The 19,793-nt window shown below is 48.8% G+C and overlaps 1 protein-coding gene across 1 annotated transcript; it reads left to right on the forward strand.

The window, feature by feature from the left end:
* Positions 1-1,230: 1,230 nt before the first annotated feature.
* LOC135311336 (E3 ubiquitin-protein ligase RBBP6-like) lies at positions 1,231-12,700 on the forward strand. Its single transcript, XM_064440461.1, is given in 13 exon segments — positions 1,231-1,396; positions 2,835-2,934; positions 3,685-3,721; positions 5,357-5,401; positions 7,242-7,330; positions 7,449-7,545; positions 8,036-8,175; positions 9,097-9,269; positions 10,019-10,122; positions 10,570-10,746; positions 11,002-11,009; positions 11,582-12,228; positions 12,231-12,700. Coding segments are annotated over 13 exon segments (2,253 nt in total).
* Positions 12,701-19,793: the final 7,093 nt, after the last annotated feature.

Here is a 19,793-nt window from a genome sequence, read left to right on the forward strand (position 1 = left end):
ATCACGTAGATGCCTGTCCTTGTACCACTGAGAATTCAACACGACAGACACCCGGGAGAGTTGGTTTCAGGTAGCGGGTGGGCTTTGAGTGCATAGCCAACAGTGGGGCTTGTTTGCCCCTGCTGCTGTAGTTTGCCCTGTGGCAATGGCCAGATTATGGGCTGAATATGTATAATCCCTATTCCACCACAGGCTTATAAGCAAGGCTACCGTATTAAAACCTACGCTTCCCACGCACCATTAACAGAAGAAGCAAAGAGACACCGAGAGCAACAATAACCATCCCTTGGATATAGAGGGCAGCCCTGAACTCAGAAGGGTTTCCTGGCTCTGGAAACCCAGAAGGCACTGAAAGATCTAGAGCAAGAAGTCGTGGAAGCTCCCGCGTTAGCCCTGCCAGGCTACAACAATCAGTTTCTATCAGGTTTCCCTGAACAGGAGGGACAGCCGGTTGGCCCCAAAAGGTCAGCAAGGCGCAGCATGTTCCTCAGGAGAACTAGACCTCGTAACTCAGGGCCCGATTTCATGGACTGAGGCTGTTGCAGCAGCAGCTGTGGTGGTGGAGAAAGCAAGAAATAGTGTCCTGGGGCACCTCCTAAGGCTACGGGTTCATTCCTTACTTCCTTGTCCTCCCCTCCAGAGTTCAAGCAAGTGCGGATGTGCCACTGTGGGGAATTACGTTGGGTTATGGCAATAACCGTACATGGTCATTGCCTTCTTTGGCGGAACCTTCCATAAATGCAACAAGATACACTCAAACCGCTGCCTCTCCCCCAGGCTGTCTTGCCCTGGCTCTCTGCCGACAGGAGGGAGCAGTGGGTGGTGTCAGCCTGGGGGGGTGGCAGGAGGGAGAGCGGGCGGTGAGAGGCGTGGGGGTGAGAGGACATGGGGCGGTGATGGGCCCAGGGCTGTTGGGAGAGCCAGCGCGGGCCCCGGGGCTGAAGGGAGGTGACGCTGGGTGGCGAAGGCCCAGGGGGTGGCGGGAGGGACAGCGCAGACCTCGGGGTGTGACAGGACACCGGGCAGCGACAGACCTGGGGGGTGACAGGACACCGGGGCTGCTGGAACCCCCTCCCCTAAGGGCCACTCGGCATTAGGGCAGCGAGGGCGGGGCTGCCACACCCACATGATGCAGGTCTTTCTTCATAATGTGCTGAGCATATAAGAGGACCATGACACCGCGTGCTGCAGTAGGCGCCATCCCAGAGCAGGCACCGCCTGGCCCCGACCATGTCCTGTGTCCACTACAAGTTCTTCTCCAGGCTGAACTATGATACGGTCACCTTCAGCGGCCTCCACATCACCCTGCGCGACCTCAAGCGCCAGATCATGGGCCGCGAGAAGCTGAAGGCGACCAGGAGCGACCTGCAGATCTCCAACGCCCAGACCAAAGAAGGTGCGTGGGGGCGGCAGGCGCGGGGCCTCGGGGACCAGTGCGGAGCTGCACCCCGGCGGGGAGCTGCATTGCAGGGGGGAGCAGCACCCCAGTAGGGAGTTGCACCCCAGCGGGGACCTGCACCACTGCGGAAAGCGACAACCCGCAGGGGCCCTGCACCACCTGCCCCGGCGCCCCCAGGGGCCCTGGCACCACCTGCCAGACGGTGGGCTGGCCCCGCTGGTAGGTGACGGTGTGGAGCCGGGCAGGCTCACCGGACACCGGCAGCCCTGGGGCAGAGGGCAGCACACAGGCACTGACCGGTGGCGGCATGGCCGTGGTGGTGAAGCGCATGTCGGACACCTCCGATGCCGTCGGCAGCTGCAGAGGGAACCTCTCTGTTGGGGGAAGCAAAGAGGGGTGGTGGGGTGAGCTACTGGTGGGCAGAGCCCCTTGGGGGGTTACCCGGAGGGCAGGAGCACCACGAGGAGCAGGAGCTGCTGCTGTACCTGCCATGGCGGCGGGTCAGTGTGGGGTTTGTCTGGGGCAAAGAGTGTTCTGGGGTTCTGTCCCCATGGCGATCATTCCACCAGCACCTGCCTCAGCCAGCCCTGCCAGGGTTTCATTTCTCATGCCACAGCAACTGCCCGTCTCAATGACGTCCCATCCTGCTGATGGTTTCCTGTCCGCAATGCTCATTTCTCATCCCGGTGAGGGTTTCCCATCCCCACGATGGATTCCCATCCCCACGGTGATTTCTCAGACCCGTGATGGTTTCCTATCCCAACGGTTTCCCATGCCCACATTTCCCTTCCCAAGCATTGTTTTTGCAGGGAGCTGAATTTCCTGCCCAAGGGGAAGGGATGCAGCCAGTATGGGTGGCCCTGCGATGCCAGCGTGTGAGCTGCCCCATCCTGCCCCAGTGGGGGGGGATGGGGCACTTTTGGGGGGTGTTTTTGTGCTTCCCGTCTCTGGAATCCTTACACGTGCACACAGAGTACTGTTCTTTTATAACCTTGCCCGTGCAGGAGCCCTGACTAAATGTTGACCTGATCTTGGAAAGAACAAAGTGGAGCTTGAGTGAAGATGGCCGACTTGCTCAGATTTTTCTGAGCACTCTAACCTTTTACAGTTCCGGGACTGTAACTTTCCATAATGGAGATCTAGTAACAGACGCAATGCTAACCTAAGCGAAAAGAAAACAGGATTTTAAATATCAGTGGAATATCTGCCCATGGAGTCATGTTCTGCAAAGGCAGAAGTCCCTTCAAAAAGCCTGTGCCTCCTTTTAATTTGATCTGCATTTGTTGAGTGTGTTGAGACGATAAAAGTCGGTGTTACCTATAAAAGGTTGCTTTTCTCTCTGTAAAGGGATTCTCTGAAGTGCTGTGTAATGACATACTGATATACGTTCTTACAAACTGACTACTGCTTTTTTCTGTACTGATGTTGTTTTCAGAATACACAGATGATGACGCCCTGATTCCGAGGAACTCCTCGGTAATTGTCAGAAGGATCCCTGCTGGAGGAGTTAAAGCTACCAGCAGAACCTCTGTTACGTGAGTATCCGTAAAGCGGTGTAGTCTTTGCTAGGGGGTTCAGTGAGGTCACTGGTTTAATGGATATTAGTTTACCAGTGGCGTTCCAACTGCATCTCCCTTGTTAAAGCGGCTGTTAGTTTTTGTTGTCCTGGGGTAGGTTTCAATGGACCTGTCCCAAAGCAGACTGACCTTTTTAGGCCTGCTGGGACATGGGCTTCAGGCTCCAACAACAGTAACTTCTAAGATGATTCTGTTGGGTTTGTTCTTGGGCTTGATTGTTCTGAGACCCGAGCTGTAGATGCTGTTTCCTCCAGGTGGAGAGATGCCTTATGCTATGGGCTTGCTTGTATTGCTTTCAGAGTAAAGACAGATACGCACCGTAGTGTACGCTTAGAATTAGTTCCCATCCCAGAGGAGCCCGATTGTCAGTGTTTGGCTATTTCCTGCATTTGCGGGAGGAGGCAGGATATGGCAGGTACTCTGAGGCCCCAGATCTGGGGTGTATTGGTTGAGATTACAGCTACTCAAACGTGATCCTGCCTACAGGATTGTTGTGGTCATTTTGGGATTTGGGGTTTTTTTTTAGTTGCACTGAATGTGAGAATTTGAGAATGAGAACAGTTTATGTGTATGAATAGATGGCCACATTCACTAGATTATCCGAACAATGTCCTGATGGGCAGGTTTTATAACCTGTTTCACTGCTTGATGTGGGGCACAAGTGCTCTATTTTAAGCTCTGATCACCTTCCTTTCTTTCTCCTTCCAGAAGTCGAACGGAGCCAGTGAGCGGAACACCAAAAGCAGTATGTAAAAGCACAGGGTCACACCTTTTTCTGCACACTGCACTGAATTCTGAACAACGTAGCCTTGTATGAAATTTTCCAAACACTAGCTTCATATAATTTCTTCCAGTAAAACATAGCCTATGCTGCAAAGACAATGGATTTGATTCAGCATAGTAAGAACTGCGTAATGCCATCATTTGCACAGTTCTAATGGGACTATTGGTATTTGTGCCCAGTCACGCATTGTATTTCATCCTGAATATGCGAGGCTATTTCCTGAATGGCTTTGTGTTGTACAGATAAGGTACGATTGGTTATAGGCGATGTAGGTTCAAGGTTTGCACAACTGGACGTGGTGCCGTGCTCTCCATCTGTCTGTCTACAGCTAGTAACGTGTCTGTTGGCGTAGCTGCTTGTGCGCTTTGTGTTTCTTGCAATGAAAATGCTCCGGAGTGTATTTTTGCCATTTTCACCTTGTATCACTTAGCTTCTGTTTTTGCTTGCTTTGCCCAACGGTTTTTGAAAACGTTCATAAAAAACACCGAGAAACCATTGTTGTTAAACTTGGTACTGTTTCTGGCTTTGACGTGGGGGTTCAAACAAAAACTAAAACTGACATACGCCCTACGTTCTGAGGACAGTTCTGGGCAGCTAAACGAGTCCTTTCCGTGCCTTTGAATACCTGGGTATTTGTTCCTGGAACTGTTTATTTGCAGTGATATTGTTTGGGCTCCTCCAAGTACATGAATGTCTTTAACAGATTGCCCTGAATGTAAATATCGTTGCTACACAAAGTGGTATTCTAAAGTTCTGCATTTGCTCTTCCCGCTTTCTCTGATGCAGCAGCTTCATCTAATAGCTTGTCCGCAAATGAAAATACCTGAAACCCAGTGTACAAATTTTGGCGCAAGGTTAGAGCCTGGGGCCTTTGTGGGGCATTTTTCATCAGGTTGGAAAACACTGTCCTTCTGCTGCTGAAATATAAATAAGTAACAGAAGGAAATGCTTGACTGGTAATAGCCTGGATTTTGATTTAGTCTTCTGTTCAGTTGCTTTAGTTCTCTTTAGTTTCTGATTAGTCTTCCGTTTGAAATGGCAGTTCATACATTGACTGTCGATTCTGGATTTTGGATTATTTGGGGGTTGGGGGGTGTCGAGTCGTGTCCCCGCCCCTCCCCAGTTCTTCTGCAGTATTGCCTTAGGGTGGCAAACAAGTTTCATGGAGATGTTGGTTCTAACTGACTGGTTGGAGGGACTGGCAGGAAATACTTCAGTAGAAATATAAAGGGAACAAAAAAAGACCCAGGGCTGGAGGGCCGTGGAAGGTGGCCGTTGGGCAAACGTGCTGAACAGTACATCAGTTACCCTTCCCGACCCATTTGACAAGGTTCCCTCTCTGAGATACTCTGGAGCAACAAGCTGATCTCAAGCGGGTCTGGTTAGTCTAGTTTCTTCTCATTAACCGCACGGGCACTCTTAAGCTGGCGTAGCTTTGGACTTTGCCTTGAGCTAATGCAAATGACACGAGGTCGGAAATGCCTCTTGCAGTCACACTCGGAGCGCATCGTGCAGACTTTCAGACTACGGTAGAGGTTAACTATTGCTATGTTTGGACTGTACAACTTGAATATGTGTTTAATTTTTTGTGAACAGATGGATGACTCCTCTGCATCTGCTTCTCTGTCCCAGCTTATTCAGGTATATCTATATTCTTACCAAATACTTCAAAAAAAAAAAAAAAAAAAGTGTTTGCTTCATATTTTTAAATCTTGCACTGTGATCCAGAGCTGTATAACTGTTGTAATGTGAACAATGCTTTACTTTAATTCTTAATAATGTCAAGTATTTATGTTAACCTTAAAATGTGTGTATGCTTTGATCCTCTCCTGTAAAGAGCAGTTGCCACTTTGGGGAGATAGAAGGGGAGAACCTTACCAGCACCAACGTCACGTTGCACTAGTGCTCATCTTCAAGACACAAAGGAGAAGCACTTCAGAGGCTGTTTGCCCTTTTTCATACATTCCGTTAGTTCTGCTTTGGGGAGGAGCGCTATTTTTACAGAAGCATGTCACTGGCTGTAAGGGACGGACATTCCAGGGGGTGTGGAGCAGCCAAATTAGAGGCGTGCCTGGAACACGGACAATTGCAGGGCTATTTCTGAATTTCTAGTCCTCAGAGCTGCAGATCCATTCTTTGACCGCTGCACAATTTCATCAGCTGTCGTATAGATACAGTGGGCAACACAATCTGATTTCCTTGAACGCAGACTGTGTACGCTGCGATTATGTCCCTAACCGTGTCTAGGAACACACCCACGCCTGTGTGTGGCATGCTGGCGGAGGTGACCTTCTGGAACTCCTGCCACGCCGCGTTTTGCTGTGGAGCTGCTGGCGGTTTTTGCCCGGGAATGTGTAACTTTGGCTGGGAAAGCACTAGTCATTGCGCCTTGTGAGAAGGCGTAGTGCTAGCCAATTCAGTGCCTGGGCTTTAAAGTTACAAAGATCAGAGAAGGCAGGGCCTAAGGCAGAGGAGCTGGTTCTTTCTTCTGAAAAGAAAGGCTGGAGTTCATTCCCAAGACAGAGAAACCTCTCCCCACTAGCCACTTCTTCCCTCTCTCACCACAGACATGAAATTGTGGACACGTGGCAAAAATATTGGAAAAAATAATTCATTTGGAAGGTAGCCACCAGAAGAAACTGGTCTGCATTAGTGCTGTCCCTAAACGTGTCCTTGGTTCTGTAAACTTAGGTGAAGTTTTACTCTAAAATGTGAGAAGCCGTCCAAGAGGTGCACACATTGAAGCTTTTGAGAACATTGAAGTATTTCAGAACAATACAGGAACAACACCTCAGAGCAGCTCAAAACTGTGACTTACTCTACCCTCTTTAGCGCAGACTGGCTCAGCAGGGAGTCAATGTGTTGTAAAAAGTCCTCTGGTTTATTACTGCTATGTACGAAATGCCATATTTGAACTTTCGCCTATCCCTAGAAATGTTTTGTGGGTTTTGGACGTGTCTTGTACATCTCTTGGGTTCAAGCAAATCAGTCAAGTGTCTGTGAAGTTTTCTGTCACGGTTAATGGAAATGATTTCATAGGTGTCGATCTGCATTATGTTACAGTTGAGGAAAAACTGTGTATAGGAAACAACCATTTAATAAAATGCTGAAAGTAGTTGGTTGCTCTTGCGAAGGAATGCACCTATAAGCAAAGACAGGAGTGGCTGATCTGAAGGCTTGGTGCTGGACGGTCCAAAGAATGTACAGTCCCTCCCTTAGACCCTGCTGGTATCTGCACTAGTGTGTAATTAAAACGTTTGAACAAATAGTACTTCAAAAACCAAGAAATCAGCTGGTTTCCTTCATATGAAGATCTAGTTCTGCGTAAGGCTTGTATTACAATTTGCATGGTAAAAGGACACGGCCAGCTGGAGAAACCTGCAGGTTTTGCTTACCGTAGTTAGCTCACTTAACACGAAGAAGTTAGCAGGGGCTCTAAAGTGTTTCTAACGTGTGTGTCGACTAACGGCCTGTTACACAGACTGCCAGTCTGGCTGAAGCCAGCGCTTCCGAAGAAGACAAAATAAAAGCGATGATGATACAGTCTTGCCGTGCATATGATCCAATCAAGTAAGTGTTGATAACGCCAGATCTGTTCCCCAACGATTACGGAGGAATGCTAGAGATGGTTGCTTTAACAAGAGAGATACATGCACCCCTTTTTCTTTTTCTCCCAAAAACCTTCTAGTTACATGAAGAACAGCCTGGGTCTACCTCCGCCATCATATACTTGCTTTCGTTGTGGAAAACCTGGCCACTATATAAAGAACTGCCCAACAAACGGGGTAAGGTTGGGGGGGGACTTCTGGTGTTACTTCGTTTTTGTTTTTTACCTTGGCAGTGAGGTAACAGACACATGAACACGCATATTAAGACGTGTTTCTCTTGGGGTGAAATAGAGAGGTTACATGGCAAAGTTGCAAAGCCCTTCAAAATTCAAGGGACACCTGCAATTATCAAGGCAAAATTTTCTTTTTTCCAGGCCACCACAACAAACATAGCCAGAGACCTTTCTCTGTCAACTTTCATGCATATTTTTCTGTATTTCAATATGACTGGAAATTTATTTTGGGTTTTAACCCTTCCTAAAGACACTTCACAGTTTTTAGTATTTTGTACAAAACCAGGATGTTTCTGCTGGCCCCATCTATTGGATATCTGCCTGGTGTAACGACACAAGCCTCTGGCTGAGCGTCCCTGCCATTTAACAACAGTCACGGAGATGTCGTTTTAAGTGTGGGTCTTGAGATACGCCTGCATTTCTTTTCCTGCCAGGACAAGACTTTTGAGCCTGTTCCCAGAATTAGGAGGAGCACAGGCATTCCAAGGAGTTTCATGGTGGAGGTGAAAGATCCCAACACAAAGGGTGCTATGCTGACCAGCACGGGAAAATATGCCATACCAATTATTAATGCGTAAGTATGGGACTAACGGGACTGACCCAGGAGCGAAGGAGAGGAACCGTGCGTCGATGCCTGGGCGGCAATGCAGCCGAGTGGGCCAGCACCTCTAGTTACGGGGGAGGAAGCACTGGCTTTGCATCTTAACCTTAACACCCGTGATACTTTCTAATCCCAAGGCCCTAAAATAGGACGCTCCTCCTGTTCATGCCCCTGGAAGCTGCTTAAACTTGTGGCGTGCTAAGAATCAGTATTTCTGCAAAAGGTTTCCGAGGTGTTTGCAGTGGAGTCGTTCTCTTTGAAAGCGCATTTTGCTTCTGTCCGATGCTGCAAAGGCTCCTTGCAAAAGTTAACAAGTTGCTGTGGGAGTGAGGTTTCCTCCCCCTCTGACTTTTATCACCTCCCCTGTGTGAAAGAGGCTGCAGTTTTCCTGTTGCTATAAACTAAGAAAATACTACTGTGTGCTGACAAGAGCGGCTGCTCTAAAATGCACTCGGTGGCACTTCTGGTGTTCTGCCATGGACCTCCTTTTGTAGAAGCTCTAACATAGACTTCTTCCATTTCCAAAACTTCATTACTCGGAGACTGACTTGATCCTCAGCCTGCCATTTACTTTTACCCTCTGGCAACAGAGGAGAGGTGGGATTCATTTCACACGATTTCTAGCTGTCAAAGAATTATTTGCCTAGTCTGAGCTGATTTCTCCATTGACCCAATGAATGGGAGAGGTCTGCAGCAGGAAAATTGTTCCCCCTCCCTCTTCTCATCCTGTGGCTGTAGAAAAGGAGTTTCAACTAGCGGCCTACGTTTTAGAAGGCTAATGTGGAGTGAGAAGAATTCCACCTGTTCTCTTCCCCTGAGAAAAGCCAAAGCTTGGAAAAGTTCTCCTTGACCCACCTTTAACTTTTTGCTCTCTCCTTCCCCACCCCCCTCCAGGGAAGCTTATGCCAGAGGAAAGAAGGAAAAGCCTCCCTTTCTACCGGAAGAGCCGGCCTCCTCCTCCCCCTCCGATGAGCCTATTCCAGATGAGCTCCTGTGTCCCCTTTGTAAAGATATAATGACCGACGCAGCTGTTATTCCCTGCTGTGGAAACAGTTATTGTGACGAATGTAAGTGTGACCCCATGGCTGTTAATTCAAAACATCACCTCTGATCCTCTGAAAGCAGAAACAGGAGATCAGGAAATTACTGTGTCACCGGTTCTATGTAGTACTTAAGCCCAGCCTGAATAGGAAAGGACTCTTCTCCTATAAAGGGCAAAAGAAAGGCAGAAAGCTTTTTCCTCCTTTTTATGTATCTCGTTAAATCCCCTTCGCACGTGGAAGGACGAGTATGAGAAGAGGGCGTAACTGCGCCGGTGATGACACTATTAGATAGCGAATGCATTTCGTTTGTCCACAGCCCTTTCCCTCCTACAAAATTACAGAGCCAACGCTGGTGACTTCCTGTGGTCTGCAGCAATCGGGTACTTGGGCATTTAATGCACATTCTCCTCCACGGGAGAGTTGGCTGAAACCTTCAGAACTCAAACCCGCTAACGGGTTTTTGAGGTCTCTTTTATTCACTAGCCCTGAGGTTGGTGACTTCTCACTGTACTAGAGAGTGGAAAAAAGCTGAGTCAAGACATCAAGACACCGCCTACTCCACACCTCCAGATGTTACAGGAGTGAAACATCAGGGCTGTACCGTTATTGGCTGCATACTAGAAAATTATTAGGTTACTGAACTTGAGCTTCATGTTCCCAATTCAAGATCATCTTCACCCATTAATCATATACATGGTTTTCTAACTGATGAGAACCCCAAAAATGTCCTTAGTTTGGCTAAAATCTATTTTGACGACTCTAATTGCACACAGGTATTAGAACAGCGTTACTGGATTCTGAGGATCATACCTGCCCAACGTGTCATCAGAGCGATGTTTCTCCTGATGCTTTAGCTGCCAACAAGATCCTACGCCAGGTAACGTGATGGCTTTTCCGTGAACTGCTTGTAAGAGAAGTCTATTCCTGAAAAGCTGAAAGGGAAGAAAACATGAATCGGCGGCTGCTGAAGCAGGGCTAAATTGGACAAGGCTACATTTATTTACTCCTCCAGTGCATGATCCCTTGTTACAGAAGCTTACAACTCCTTAGAGACAGTCTGGCAAATTCAGGTCACAGTTTTAACATGATTGCCTCCCTTTCAAATTCGGTGTTGACACTGAAGTGCTTTAAATACAGACACCCTGAGTTACCAGTCATTAATGCCGGCGCTTAATGCGATGTGTTCCTACCCCTGCCTGCTGATTTATTTTAGGATTGATAGCATTTACAGGAATAGGCGAGTGATGTTCCTCTGTGGAGCCTTTTGTTTGTGTGCCTCCTGAAGTTTCCTATCCCCTTTTTGTCCGTGTTTTTCTGCCTCTAGGCTGTGAACAACTTCGAAAATGGAACTGGCTACCCTCGGCAGCAGCAGCCGCAGCAGCCGCCACCGCCACCACCTCCACCACCACTCCTGACTGTCGGGCCTCCCGCCGCGCTGGTGACGGCCGCTAACCTTTCTAAACCTTCCTCTCAGCCAATCAGCGGGTTGTTGGAGGAGAAGGTTAGTTTGATTTCAGCATAGGCACTGATCCTTGTCTTTTAGCAGAGCTTCGTTTCCAACTCTTTCCAACCGTTTTTTGCCAAGGGCCGTCAGGTTCCGCTACTAAGACAAGCAGCACTGCCGAGTCGTCTGGGCCCCCGAGGACAATCAATACCCACAACGGGTAAGTAACGCTAACTTTAGAATTCCTTTAAAAGTCTTATCTTCAGATAAACTGAATGGGATTTTTTTCTTTTTCCCTCCCCACTGCAACAGGTCATCCAGTGAGAGCCACTACAATTCGCTCAGCAGGTGGCGGATCAGGCTGCGAACTGTAAGTGTCCCACAGAAATTCAATGCATTACTACCGGTAACTGTACTACTACTCCTGGTTAAAGGAGGCCGTAACACGTAACTCCTGCAACAGCTGATTTGCAATGAATAAGTACGCACAGGTAGTTGTGGAGAACACAAGCGGTAATTAATTTTGAAATGGCTTACTTTGAATGGCCTTTAACAAAGGGATCTGTGCTTGCACTAAGATTATTTAAAATAAAACATCAGCACAGGACTGACAAGGGGACTGCCAAAAACCAACACTTTCTCGGGAAACCGTAATCACATACGAAAATTAAATATAATTATAGGATCAAGTGGAAAGCCAGGCTAGAAACTTGGAAGCAGAAACTTTACATGCTAACAAGTTCTTCAATTTGCAGTAGCATCATTACATAAACACATGGAGAGAGGATAAAAAAAACCAAACCAAACCAAACAAAGCAAACCAAATTTGAGAGGAAAAAAGTTGGGGAGTGTGACCCGTTTTTCTTTCTTTTTCTGTGTGGTTTTTGTTCAGGTCCAAGTCTCCCTGCAGTGCTTCATCTTACTGTAGAAGTTCGTATACCTACACCAAGTCAAGATCCAGTTCTTCCCCCACTCACTCCTACTCTCGATCATTCAATCGTTCCCAGTCTCGTTCCTCCCCGCGATCACCGCCGTATCCAAGAAGAGGCAAAGGGAAGAGTCGTAACTATCGCTCCAGGTCAAGGTCACGTGGCTCTCACCATTCAAGGCTAAGGTCACCCCCGCACAGAAGATACCATTCACGGTCAAGGTCTCCGGTGTTTAGGGGCCAGTCTCCAACTAAACGGACTCTACCTCAAGGGGAAGGAGAAAGGGAGTGTTTTAACAGGTCCAGAGAGGTTCCACCATATGATAGGAAAGCTTACGAGGGCAGATCCCGTGACTGGAGGGATCCATTTGAAAAGGAAAGATACAGAGAACGGCGAGGGAACTCTAGGCACCGGAGTGAGAAGTTTTACAAGGGCTATGCTGTTGGCTGTCAACCTCCACCTCCACAAAACAGAGAGGACTTTTCTCCAGGTAGGTTTGGTCCACCTGGCACCAGACGAGAGAATTTGCCATGTGCTCAGGGACGTAGGCAGGATTATCCTGCTGGGCAGAGGCACAGAAACCATCATAGAGCTGGAAATTGCCCTGAAAAACCATGTGGGAGAGCCGTGGCATCAAAGATCCTGAAACATCAAAAAAGAAAGAGGTGGAAAAACCACTGGGAGACAACAAAGGCAATAAAGATAAAAAGCACCGGAATGAAGGATTTCCAAATGCTGAGTTGTTGGAAGGTGCGAGAAAACCAAGAGAGGCAGCTGCAGCAGAAGGTGTTACAGCGGAGTCTGTCTTCAGGCTCCCAAGCAGAGACGATGCCACCCCTGTGAGAAATGAGCCTATGGAAACAGAGTCTAGTGCTTTCAGACTGGGGTCTGAAAAGGAGGAAGAAGAGAAGGATAAGCCAAAAGCAAAGACTGACAAGGCCAAGCGGAAAGTAGAAGTGGCTCTTCCTCCTAAGACGGACAATACAGTAAAACCAGCTGAAGGTTCCAATGAGAAGGTGGACACGGGTCGTGACAAATCTCCTCGACTGGAACCTCCTGCGAAAAAGGCAAAGGAGGACTAGCCAAAGTCAGGCAGTGTTAAAACACCTTCCTCTTGAAAGGATGAGGGTGTTTTGATGCTGTCCTGCAGCGAGTAGTTGCTAGTTGGGAGGATAGAAGGGGAGTGCCTTATCAGCCAAGTTAGAGCCATCTCTGGAATACGGGCAATTGCATGGCTATTGTTCTCTTTGTTTACTCGCACCTGTATAAACACAAATCGCATGTTCATCAATAAAGTTAACACTCTTTTAGCCTCGTGTGTTCCCTGGCATGTCTGTGTTACATTTCTAACTAGCGTCTCACCATGAGCTCACAGAGATGTCTCAAAAATGATTAGGAAAAATGTGGGGATTGATAAGTCAGATTTCATTTAAAAGGCAAGCCTAAACTTTGCCCCAAGAGAATTGACGGAAGCAGGAGATCATTCCCAAGAAATAGGGCACATTGATCACATCTCCCTTTCAGGCTGCTGCACTGACCCAGAGGGTAAAATTCCTACACCTCCCCAGCAAGAATCACAGTGACAGAGGGATCCTGGTGGGAGGGGGGTATTTGTGACATTAGAAGGAGTATTAAACCACTCCCATTTTTAATCTCTTCAGGACTATACGATGTCAAACCACCATCTGTAATCACTAGTCATAAATCTCTGCACACTAGTATCTTCAAAGTGGGATGCATATTGTTTGTTTAAAAGACACAAGTTTTTTTACTTTTCAATTCAAGTTTAAAACCTGCAAGCTTACCCCATGCTTCATTTTCCCTCTGGTTGCAAGGTAGGTCATCCAAACAAAGGCCCACCAGAAGTAGATGACCAACACCTGTAGCCACTGCGTTTATTGTATTTCCTACAGTTATTGACCTGAGTTCACTTCAACTGCAATGGTGCATTCTAATATTCCAGCGTACCAATTGCCATTTCCTATGTAGAAGCCATTAACTCAAAGAAAACATAGAAAATCAGTTATATGCAAGAAACTTCCTGGACTTACGTACAAAAGACAAAACTCAGTCTTGTCCTCCCACTGCTCACAGCCCATCAGCAGTGGGACAGGCTTTTAGAAAGTGTTGAAGGGAGATAGTAGCTTAGTAAAAGTAAAAGTAAAAGTCACCAGTCCTCATTTAGAATCAAAATAGCAACCAGGGAGAGCAAAAAAGTTTTAAATGCACACCAGCACTTCCGTGAATGCGAACACAAATTTTAAAAGCCACCCGAAAACAACAGCAGCCTGTTCGACAAAAAACTAACTCCTGCTGAGGAGAAGCGCACGCTGCTCTGGAACACGCAAAGCCGTCTGCGTGCAGCTTTATTACAAGGTCTTTAGCAAGACAGACCTTTCAGCACCTGCAACCCCTCCCAGGACAACCCCGACTGCGAGGGCAGAGGTACAGGCACATGGGGACGCCTGTACTAAAGCTCTACAACAAAAGAACACAGGCTGTCCTTCAGCCTCCGTGCAAAATGCAACACAGGGACAACAGGGAGCTTTACAGCAACAACAAAGTTTTACACAACAATAAAACAGAGAAGGGAGCATCACAAGGTATCCCTTTTTTCCTACATTGTTTTTTTCCCCCCAGAGGTGGGGAAAATACCCAAACCCCTAAGCCCCAAAGTTTTCTCCTCTCCCATATCAAGCACTTGCTGTAACTGCGCTGCCTGGCAGTCTACTACAGAATTTACCTTTCCTCTTGGCTACAAGAGCTCTCATCTTAGAAGTGCCCACAGTAACCTAGACAACTTTATATTGTTTCCGACTGCCTGGAAATCAAATTAAATTTCCAACCTTCTCTGCTACTCAAAGTGCTACCAAAAGCGTTTTGATTATTCAAATTCTTGCTGCTCCAAGTCTGGATGACCCTTACGAGCAAAGCAGAAATACTGCCCATACCGTGCTGCAGAATTAGCCACAGTTCAAGTGTTGCTCAAACTTCCTTTTAAGATTTACTTTTTGTTGTACAACTGGCTCCAAATCAACCTTTTCCATTTTTGCATACCATCTTCCAAAAAGGTTTCCTGGTTTTCATGCTTCAGTTTTCCCTGTAGAAGCTCCTGAAACCGCCTATTTTCCCACGACGCTCGGCACTGGCTTTGCGTATTCTCCTAGGCCACTGCCCACTCATTCTGGGAATGAACACAGGAAACCTGTCTCAGCTCACTGAATCGGGATGCTACCCTTCTGCCTCATACAAACCAGGAAGGTCCGTGAAAATACCGTTCCAGAGTTCTGAAACATGCAACCATCCATTATAAACCAATTTAATACCATTAATGTTTTCAATTCAGATTTGCTTTTACAAGAATCCATTACAAATGATACTCCATTAACAGTTTCAGTTTCCTGCTGCGTGTCACATGCATATCCAGAGGGCAATCAGAGATGCTTCCACCAAAAAAACCCCCACAAACCAAGAAGAACAACACAATCCCGGCCCCCCAATTCTTTCTAAGCCTGAATTTGGCATTTTTAATCTCATTCCTTTACTCTCTGAATGACTACGCATCTACTTGTACACTAAAAGGCAGTCAGACAGCCATGATAAATACCCTGTATTAATCCACCAACGGCTTGACACCTTGCACCAGAGTTCCTCTAAGTCAGTCCTAACCTGTTGTGCTGGTTTTGGCTGAGAAGGGGTTAATTCTCCTCACTGTGGGGGTCGCCTACCTTTCCAGCTTCCCGCGCTCGGCCACGTGTGTGGGGGGGGGGGCTGGGAGGGTCGGGGCCGTGGCGGGGGCGGCTGACCCCGACTGGCCAATGGCAGGTTCATTCCATACCACGTGACACCATGACCAGTATATTGAGGGGGGGCAGCGGCAGCGCGGGAGCAGCGCGGCGTCGGGTCGGCGGGCGGCTGCAGCGCGTGCGGTTCATTTCGGCGGTTTGTTCCCCCTCTCCCCTCCCTTCCCCCCTCCCGCGGGGCTTTGCGCCTCTCGTTGTTCTCCTTTACATTGCATTTCTGTTGTTGTTTCTTTGAATTTTAGTTATTAAACTGTTCTTATCCCAACCCACAAGCATTACCCCTCTGATTCTCTCCCCCATCTACCGGTGGGGGAGGGAGCGAGCGACTGTGTGGGGTTGAGCTGCCGGCTAAACCACGACACCTGTACAACTTAGTTGCCCACAGACAACAGACCCACATGGAAAACAGTCCAGAAATTAAGGTGCTCATTAAAGCCTTAAAACAGGAGTGACAAAAACTGCAGAGTGGGGTTAAGATTCGATCTGCATTTTACTTTTAAAAAGAATCAGTGTGAAAATCAGAGAAACACTCAGGCAGATTAAAAACCTATATTAGGTAATGTATAAATGTGGAAGGAGGAGTTACAGAATAAATTCAAAACATATGGGCAGTGGCCAAGTGCCAGATTTATCTACCTGAGTTTGCTTACCCTTACTCCCACTCACCACTTGGAAGTTAACAGCCCAACGAGCAATACCTGTGCCCTGTCTGTGCTGCTCTAACTCATCTCAGAACAGCAAAATGATAGGAAGCAACATGAAAGCAACAGACCAAGCATGCTTGTACTCAAGAGCACTCATCAGGGCAGATTTAATTACCTTGTTCAAATAGCACCGCTTTCTTCACGGAGTCTCAGAAGGAAGATATTAAATGTAGTATCTGATGCACACCATAGATTTCATTACCCTTTACATGAAAAACAGACAAAACCAACACGCATCAGCATTTGACACTAGAGCCGCTTTACCCAGCTACCTCCTAGGGTTATTCTCCAACACGACTATTCTTGCATTCAGGAGTTGCAGTCCCTGTCTAACGTGGCTAAGCTAGCAAAAGTTCCTCAAGTCCGTTCTGTCTGAAATTACGCTCTTTTTTACACTTGCTTGGCGTACCTGGACAGAGGGGCGCAGGCGCTGAGTGTCTCAGTGCAGAGCACACACGCAGCCTTCCTGACAGAGGCAGACCCCAGTTAAGACAACGTTCCCGGCGCACCCACAGCGCTGGCCCCTCGCAGCACCAGTTCCAGAGCCACAAGGGAGAGAAAGGCCGTCTGGAATCACTGGAGGCATCTGGGCCAACCCCCTGCTCAGGCACTGTCACCCAGAGCAGGCTGACTGGCCCTGGGGCCAGGGCCCGGCGGCTGCTGAACATCTAGTGCTCAAACACACTTTTTAAAGAGCCGCCTGACAAGGGGAACTGCAGAAACGTTGGCAGCACATGCAACAGGCCCGGGCTTTTGCTGACTCTCTCCTACCAATTTAAGTATTCTCTCCACCACACAAGTATAACAATACCACACCAGCAAAAGCTTGTCACCTTTCTTTCTCCAAAACTCTGTCCGACAGCTCACTAGGTAGAAGACACAAAGTCAGGGGAAGCCTGATTAAGTTCATTTCACTGTCTTAAAAGAGCAAACCCCAGGCAAATGGATGCAGGAAAACGAGTTGATGCAGGAAGCGAACGAGGAGCCGCCCTCAGCAGAGCAGGACACAGCACTGTGTGCCCAAACGCAGGTGACAGCTGCCAGCCAAGGCCGATACAATCACCCAGACTGGCGGGCATAAGCCGGCACTTGAACCACCGCGTTCAGCCATACGCCCCAAACAGGGTTCAGCCGTCCCCGCAGAAATAAGCCCCTACATTTCCCATCATTCTACCAAACATGATCAGGAAGCAAGTGTTAGACCTGAGAGACGGATGCCACACTTCTTTCTCCTAACCGGGAGTCACAGTTTATTAGGGAGGAAATCAAGCACTTTGCTTTAAGTCAGCAACTTTGCGGTGTGATGCATGCTTCGTGCAAAAATCAAGAGGCCCCCACAAAACCTGCTGGATTCCTCTAAAGCTATGCTCTCCCCATTAAACCCAGCCCTCTTCCCACCATCCATCGCCGCTCTGCACAGATAGCAAATTTCCCACCTCCTCTGTTTGGCAGTTACTCGGGCTGAAGCACAGAAATGGTGGGCGAAGAGCAACGGGGAAGGCAGCAGCGTATGGCCCTTCAGGGAAGGTGTGCCTTGAATGATTTGTTAACCAAATCACCATCAGACCCCTTCTTTCCCAGAGCAGCCCCCCATGCACTGTGGATGACCACACGCTGCAGCCAGTGGATGTCAAAGAAAGCGTACCCCCCTTGATCAACAAGGCTGGCAATGGGCAACAACAGGCGAGGAGAAGGCTGAGGTACTCAACCACTTTGTTGCCTCAGTCTTCACTGGCAACCTCTCTTCCCACACCTCTAGAGTGCATGCACCGCAAGACAGGGACTGGGCAAGCAAAGTCCCTCCCACTGGAAGAGAAGCTCGAGTTCGCGACCACCTGAAGAACCTGAACACCCATAAGTCTGAGGGACCTGGCCAGATGCATCCCAGAGGCCTGAGGAACTGGCTGCTGTAGCTGCCAAGCTACTCTCCATGATAGCTGAAAAGTCAAGGCAGTCAGGTGAAGCCCCTGGCGGCTGGAAGAAGGGAACGGATCTGAGGGGCGTTCTGTGTGCGCCTGCATCACTGGGTGTACGCTGTGAGTGTGCGTGTGGGCAGACGGGTGGGTGCACACTCCGTGCGTGCATGCGGTGTGTGGGGGTGGGTGCACTCCGCAGGCAGGCGTGCTGTAGGGCATGCATGCACTGCCTCTGTGTGTGCGTTTTGTGTGTGTGTGCCCGCTCTGTGCGTGTGCGCGCGCGTATGCCCGCTGGCCAGATGTGCGTATTGTAGAATCATAGAATAGTTTGGGTTGGAAGGGACCTTTAATGGTCATCTAGTCCAACCCCCCTGCAGCGAGCACGGGCATCTTCAACTAGACCAGGTTGCTCAGAGCCCCGTCCAGCCTGACCTTGAATGTTTCCAGGCATGGGGCATCTACCACCTCTCTGGGCAACCTCTGCCAGTGTTCCACCACCCTCGTCGTACAACATTTCTTCCTTAGATCTGGTCTAAATCTACCCTCGTTTAGTTTAAAACCATTAGCCCCAGCACATCAGAAATATGGAATGGAGCACCTGCTACATCTCTTTGTCCATGGGGATTCACTCAGTCCAAGCCTACTGGTGAAGCCATTACTCACAGCAGTCCTTCCACGCCATAGCCATCACTCCTCTTGGGAACAGACAGGAAAGCTCTGCATGACAAAGGCTGTCAGGACATGCTCCAGAAACAGAAGACCAGTGCAATAAGATCCTCATCACCTAATCGCATACAAATAATTCTAGCTCCATGAAATTATTCTTGAAAATGAAACACACAGAACAGCATCCACCACCAAAGCTCTTTCAGTGGTAGCTTTAATTGCTGCAGAGCTGCAGGCTGACAACCTGACCATCACTGTCACAGGACCCCAAAAGAAATGATAACTGGCAAACAGTAACTCTACCCATAGCCCATATCTATCTAGCCTGGAAAGGCAGATCCCGCTTTTCGGAAATAACTTGGAAAGAAACCAAGTTATTTCGAAGGCCAGCTCAGCCCAACTCATTTTGCTGGGGTAAAGCTGTGCAGCTCAGAGGAAAAAAAGCTGACTTGGGTGCTGGAAAGCACACGAACGTCAGAGTTCAGAGCTAAAAAGGGCAAAAGCCTTGATAGGGCTCCTTTTCACTGTCCTCATACCTGTGTGCATGCTGTGACTTCCTCGTTTCCCTGAAGTCCTCCCAGACTAACCGGGAAGTGGCTTCTGTCCAGGCCATGTGCCATGAAGAGATACCTTTTTGACCACGAAGCAGGTAGCAAACAATTGCATCTGCAGAAGCAAAGGGGTAGCTGCGCCTTGGCTTTGGAGATGCCCGAAGCTGCCCTGAGCCCCAGGAGCCCCTGGTGCCCCAGCATTTGCTTGGCCCTGAAGCCCCGCGGGGCCTGCCAGCGCTGGGGAGCCCTGGGGACAGACGCAAAGGACAGTAGTCAGGCCACGTGGGGAGAGCGATGGGGGTCCTATCCTTCCTTCTGGACACAGGAGGATGCCCTGGGCCACGCCAGGACAGGGCGTCTCTCCCCGCCACGCTCAGGGGAAGGCGAGGCCTGAGGAAGGCCCTGGGCGCTGGGCTCAGCACGGGCACTGGGAGCCGGGGCAGGGCCCTGTCTCCTGCCAGGTGCCGGCCTGGCCGATGCCAGCAGCTCCCGTCACGCGGCTCCTCCCGCCCAGGGCTGTGGCTGGAGCACAGAC

Source organism: Phalacrocorax carbo, unplaced genomic scaffold (genome assembly GCF_963921805.1).
Source record: "Phalacrocorax carbo unplaced genomic scaffold, bPhaCar2.1 SCAFFOLD_36, whole genome shotgun sequence".
Lineage (NCBI taxonomy): Eukaryota > Metazoa > Chordata > Aves > Suliformes > Phalacrocoracidae > Phalacrocorax > Phalacrocorax carbo.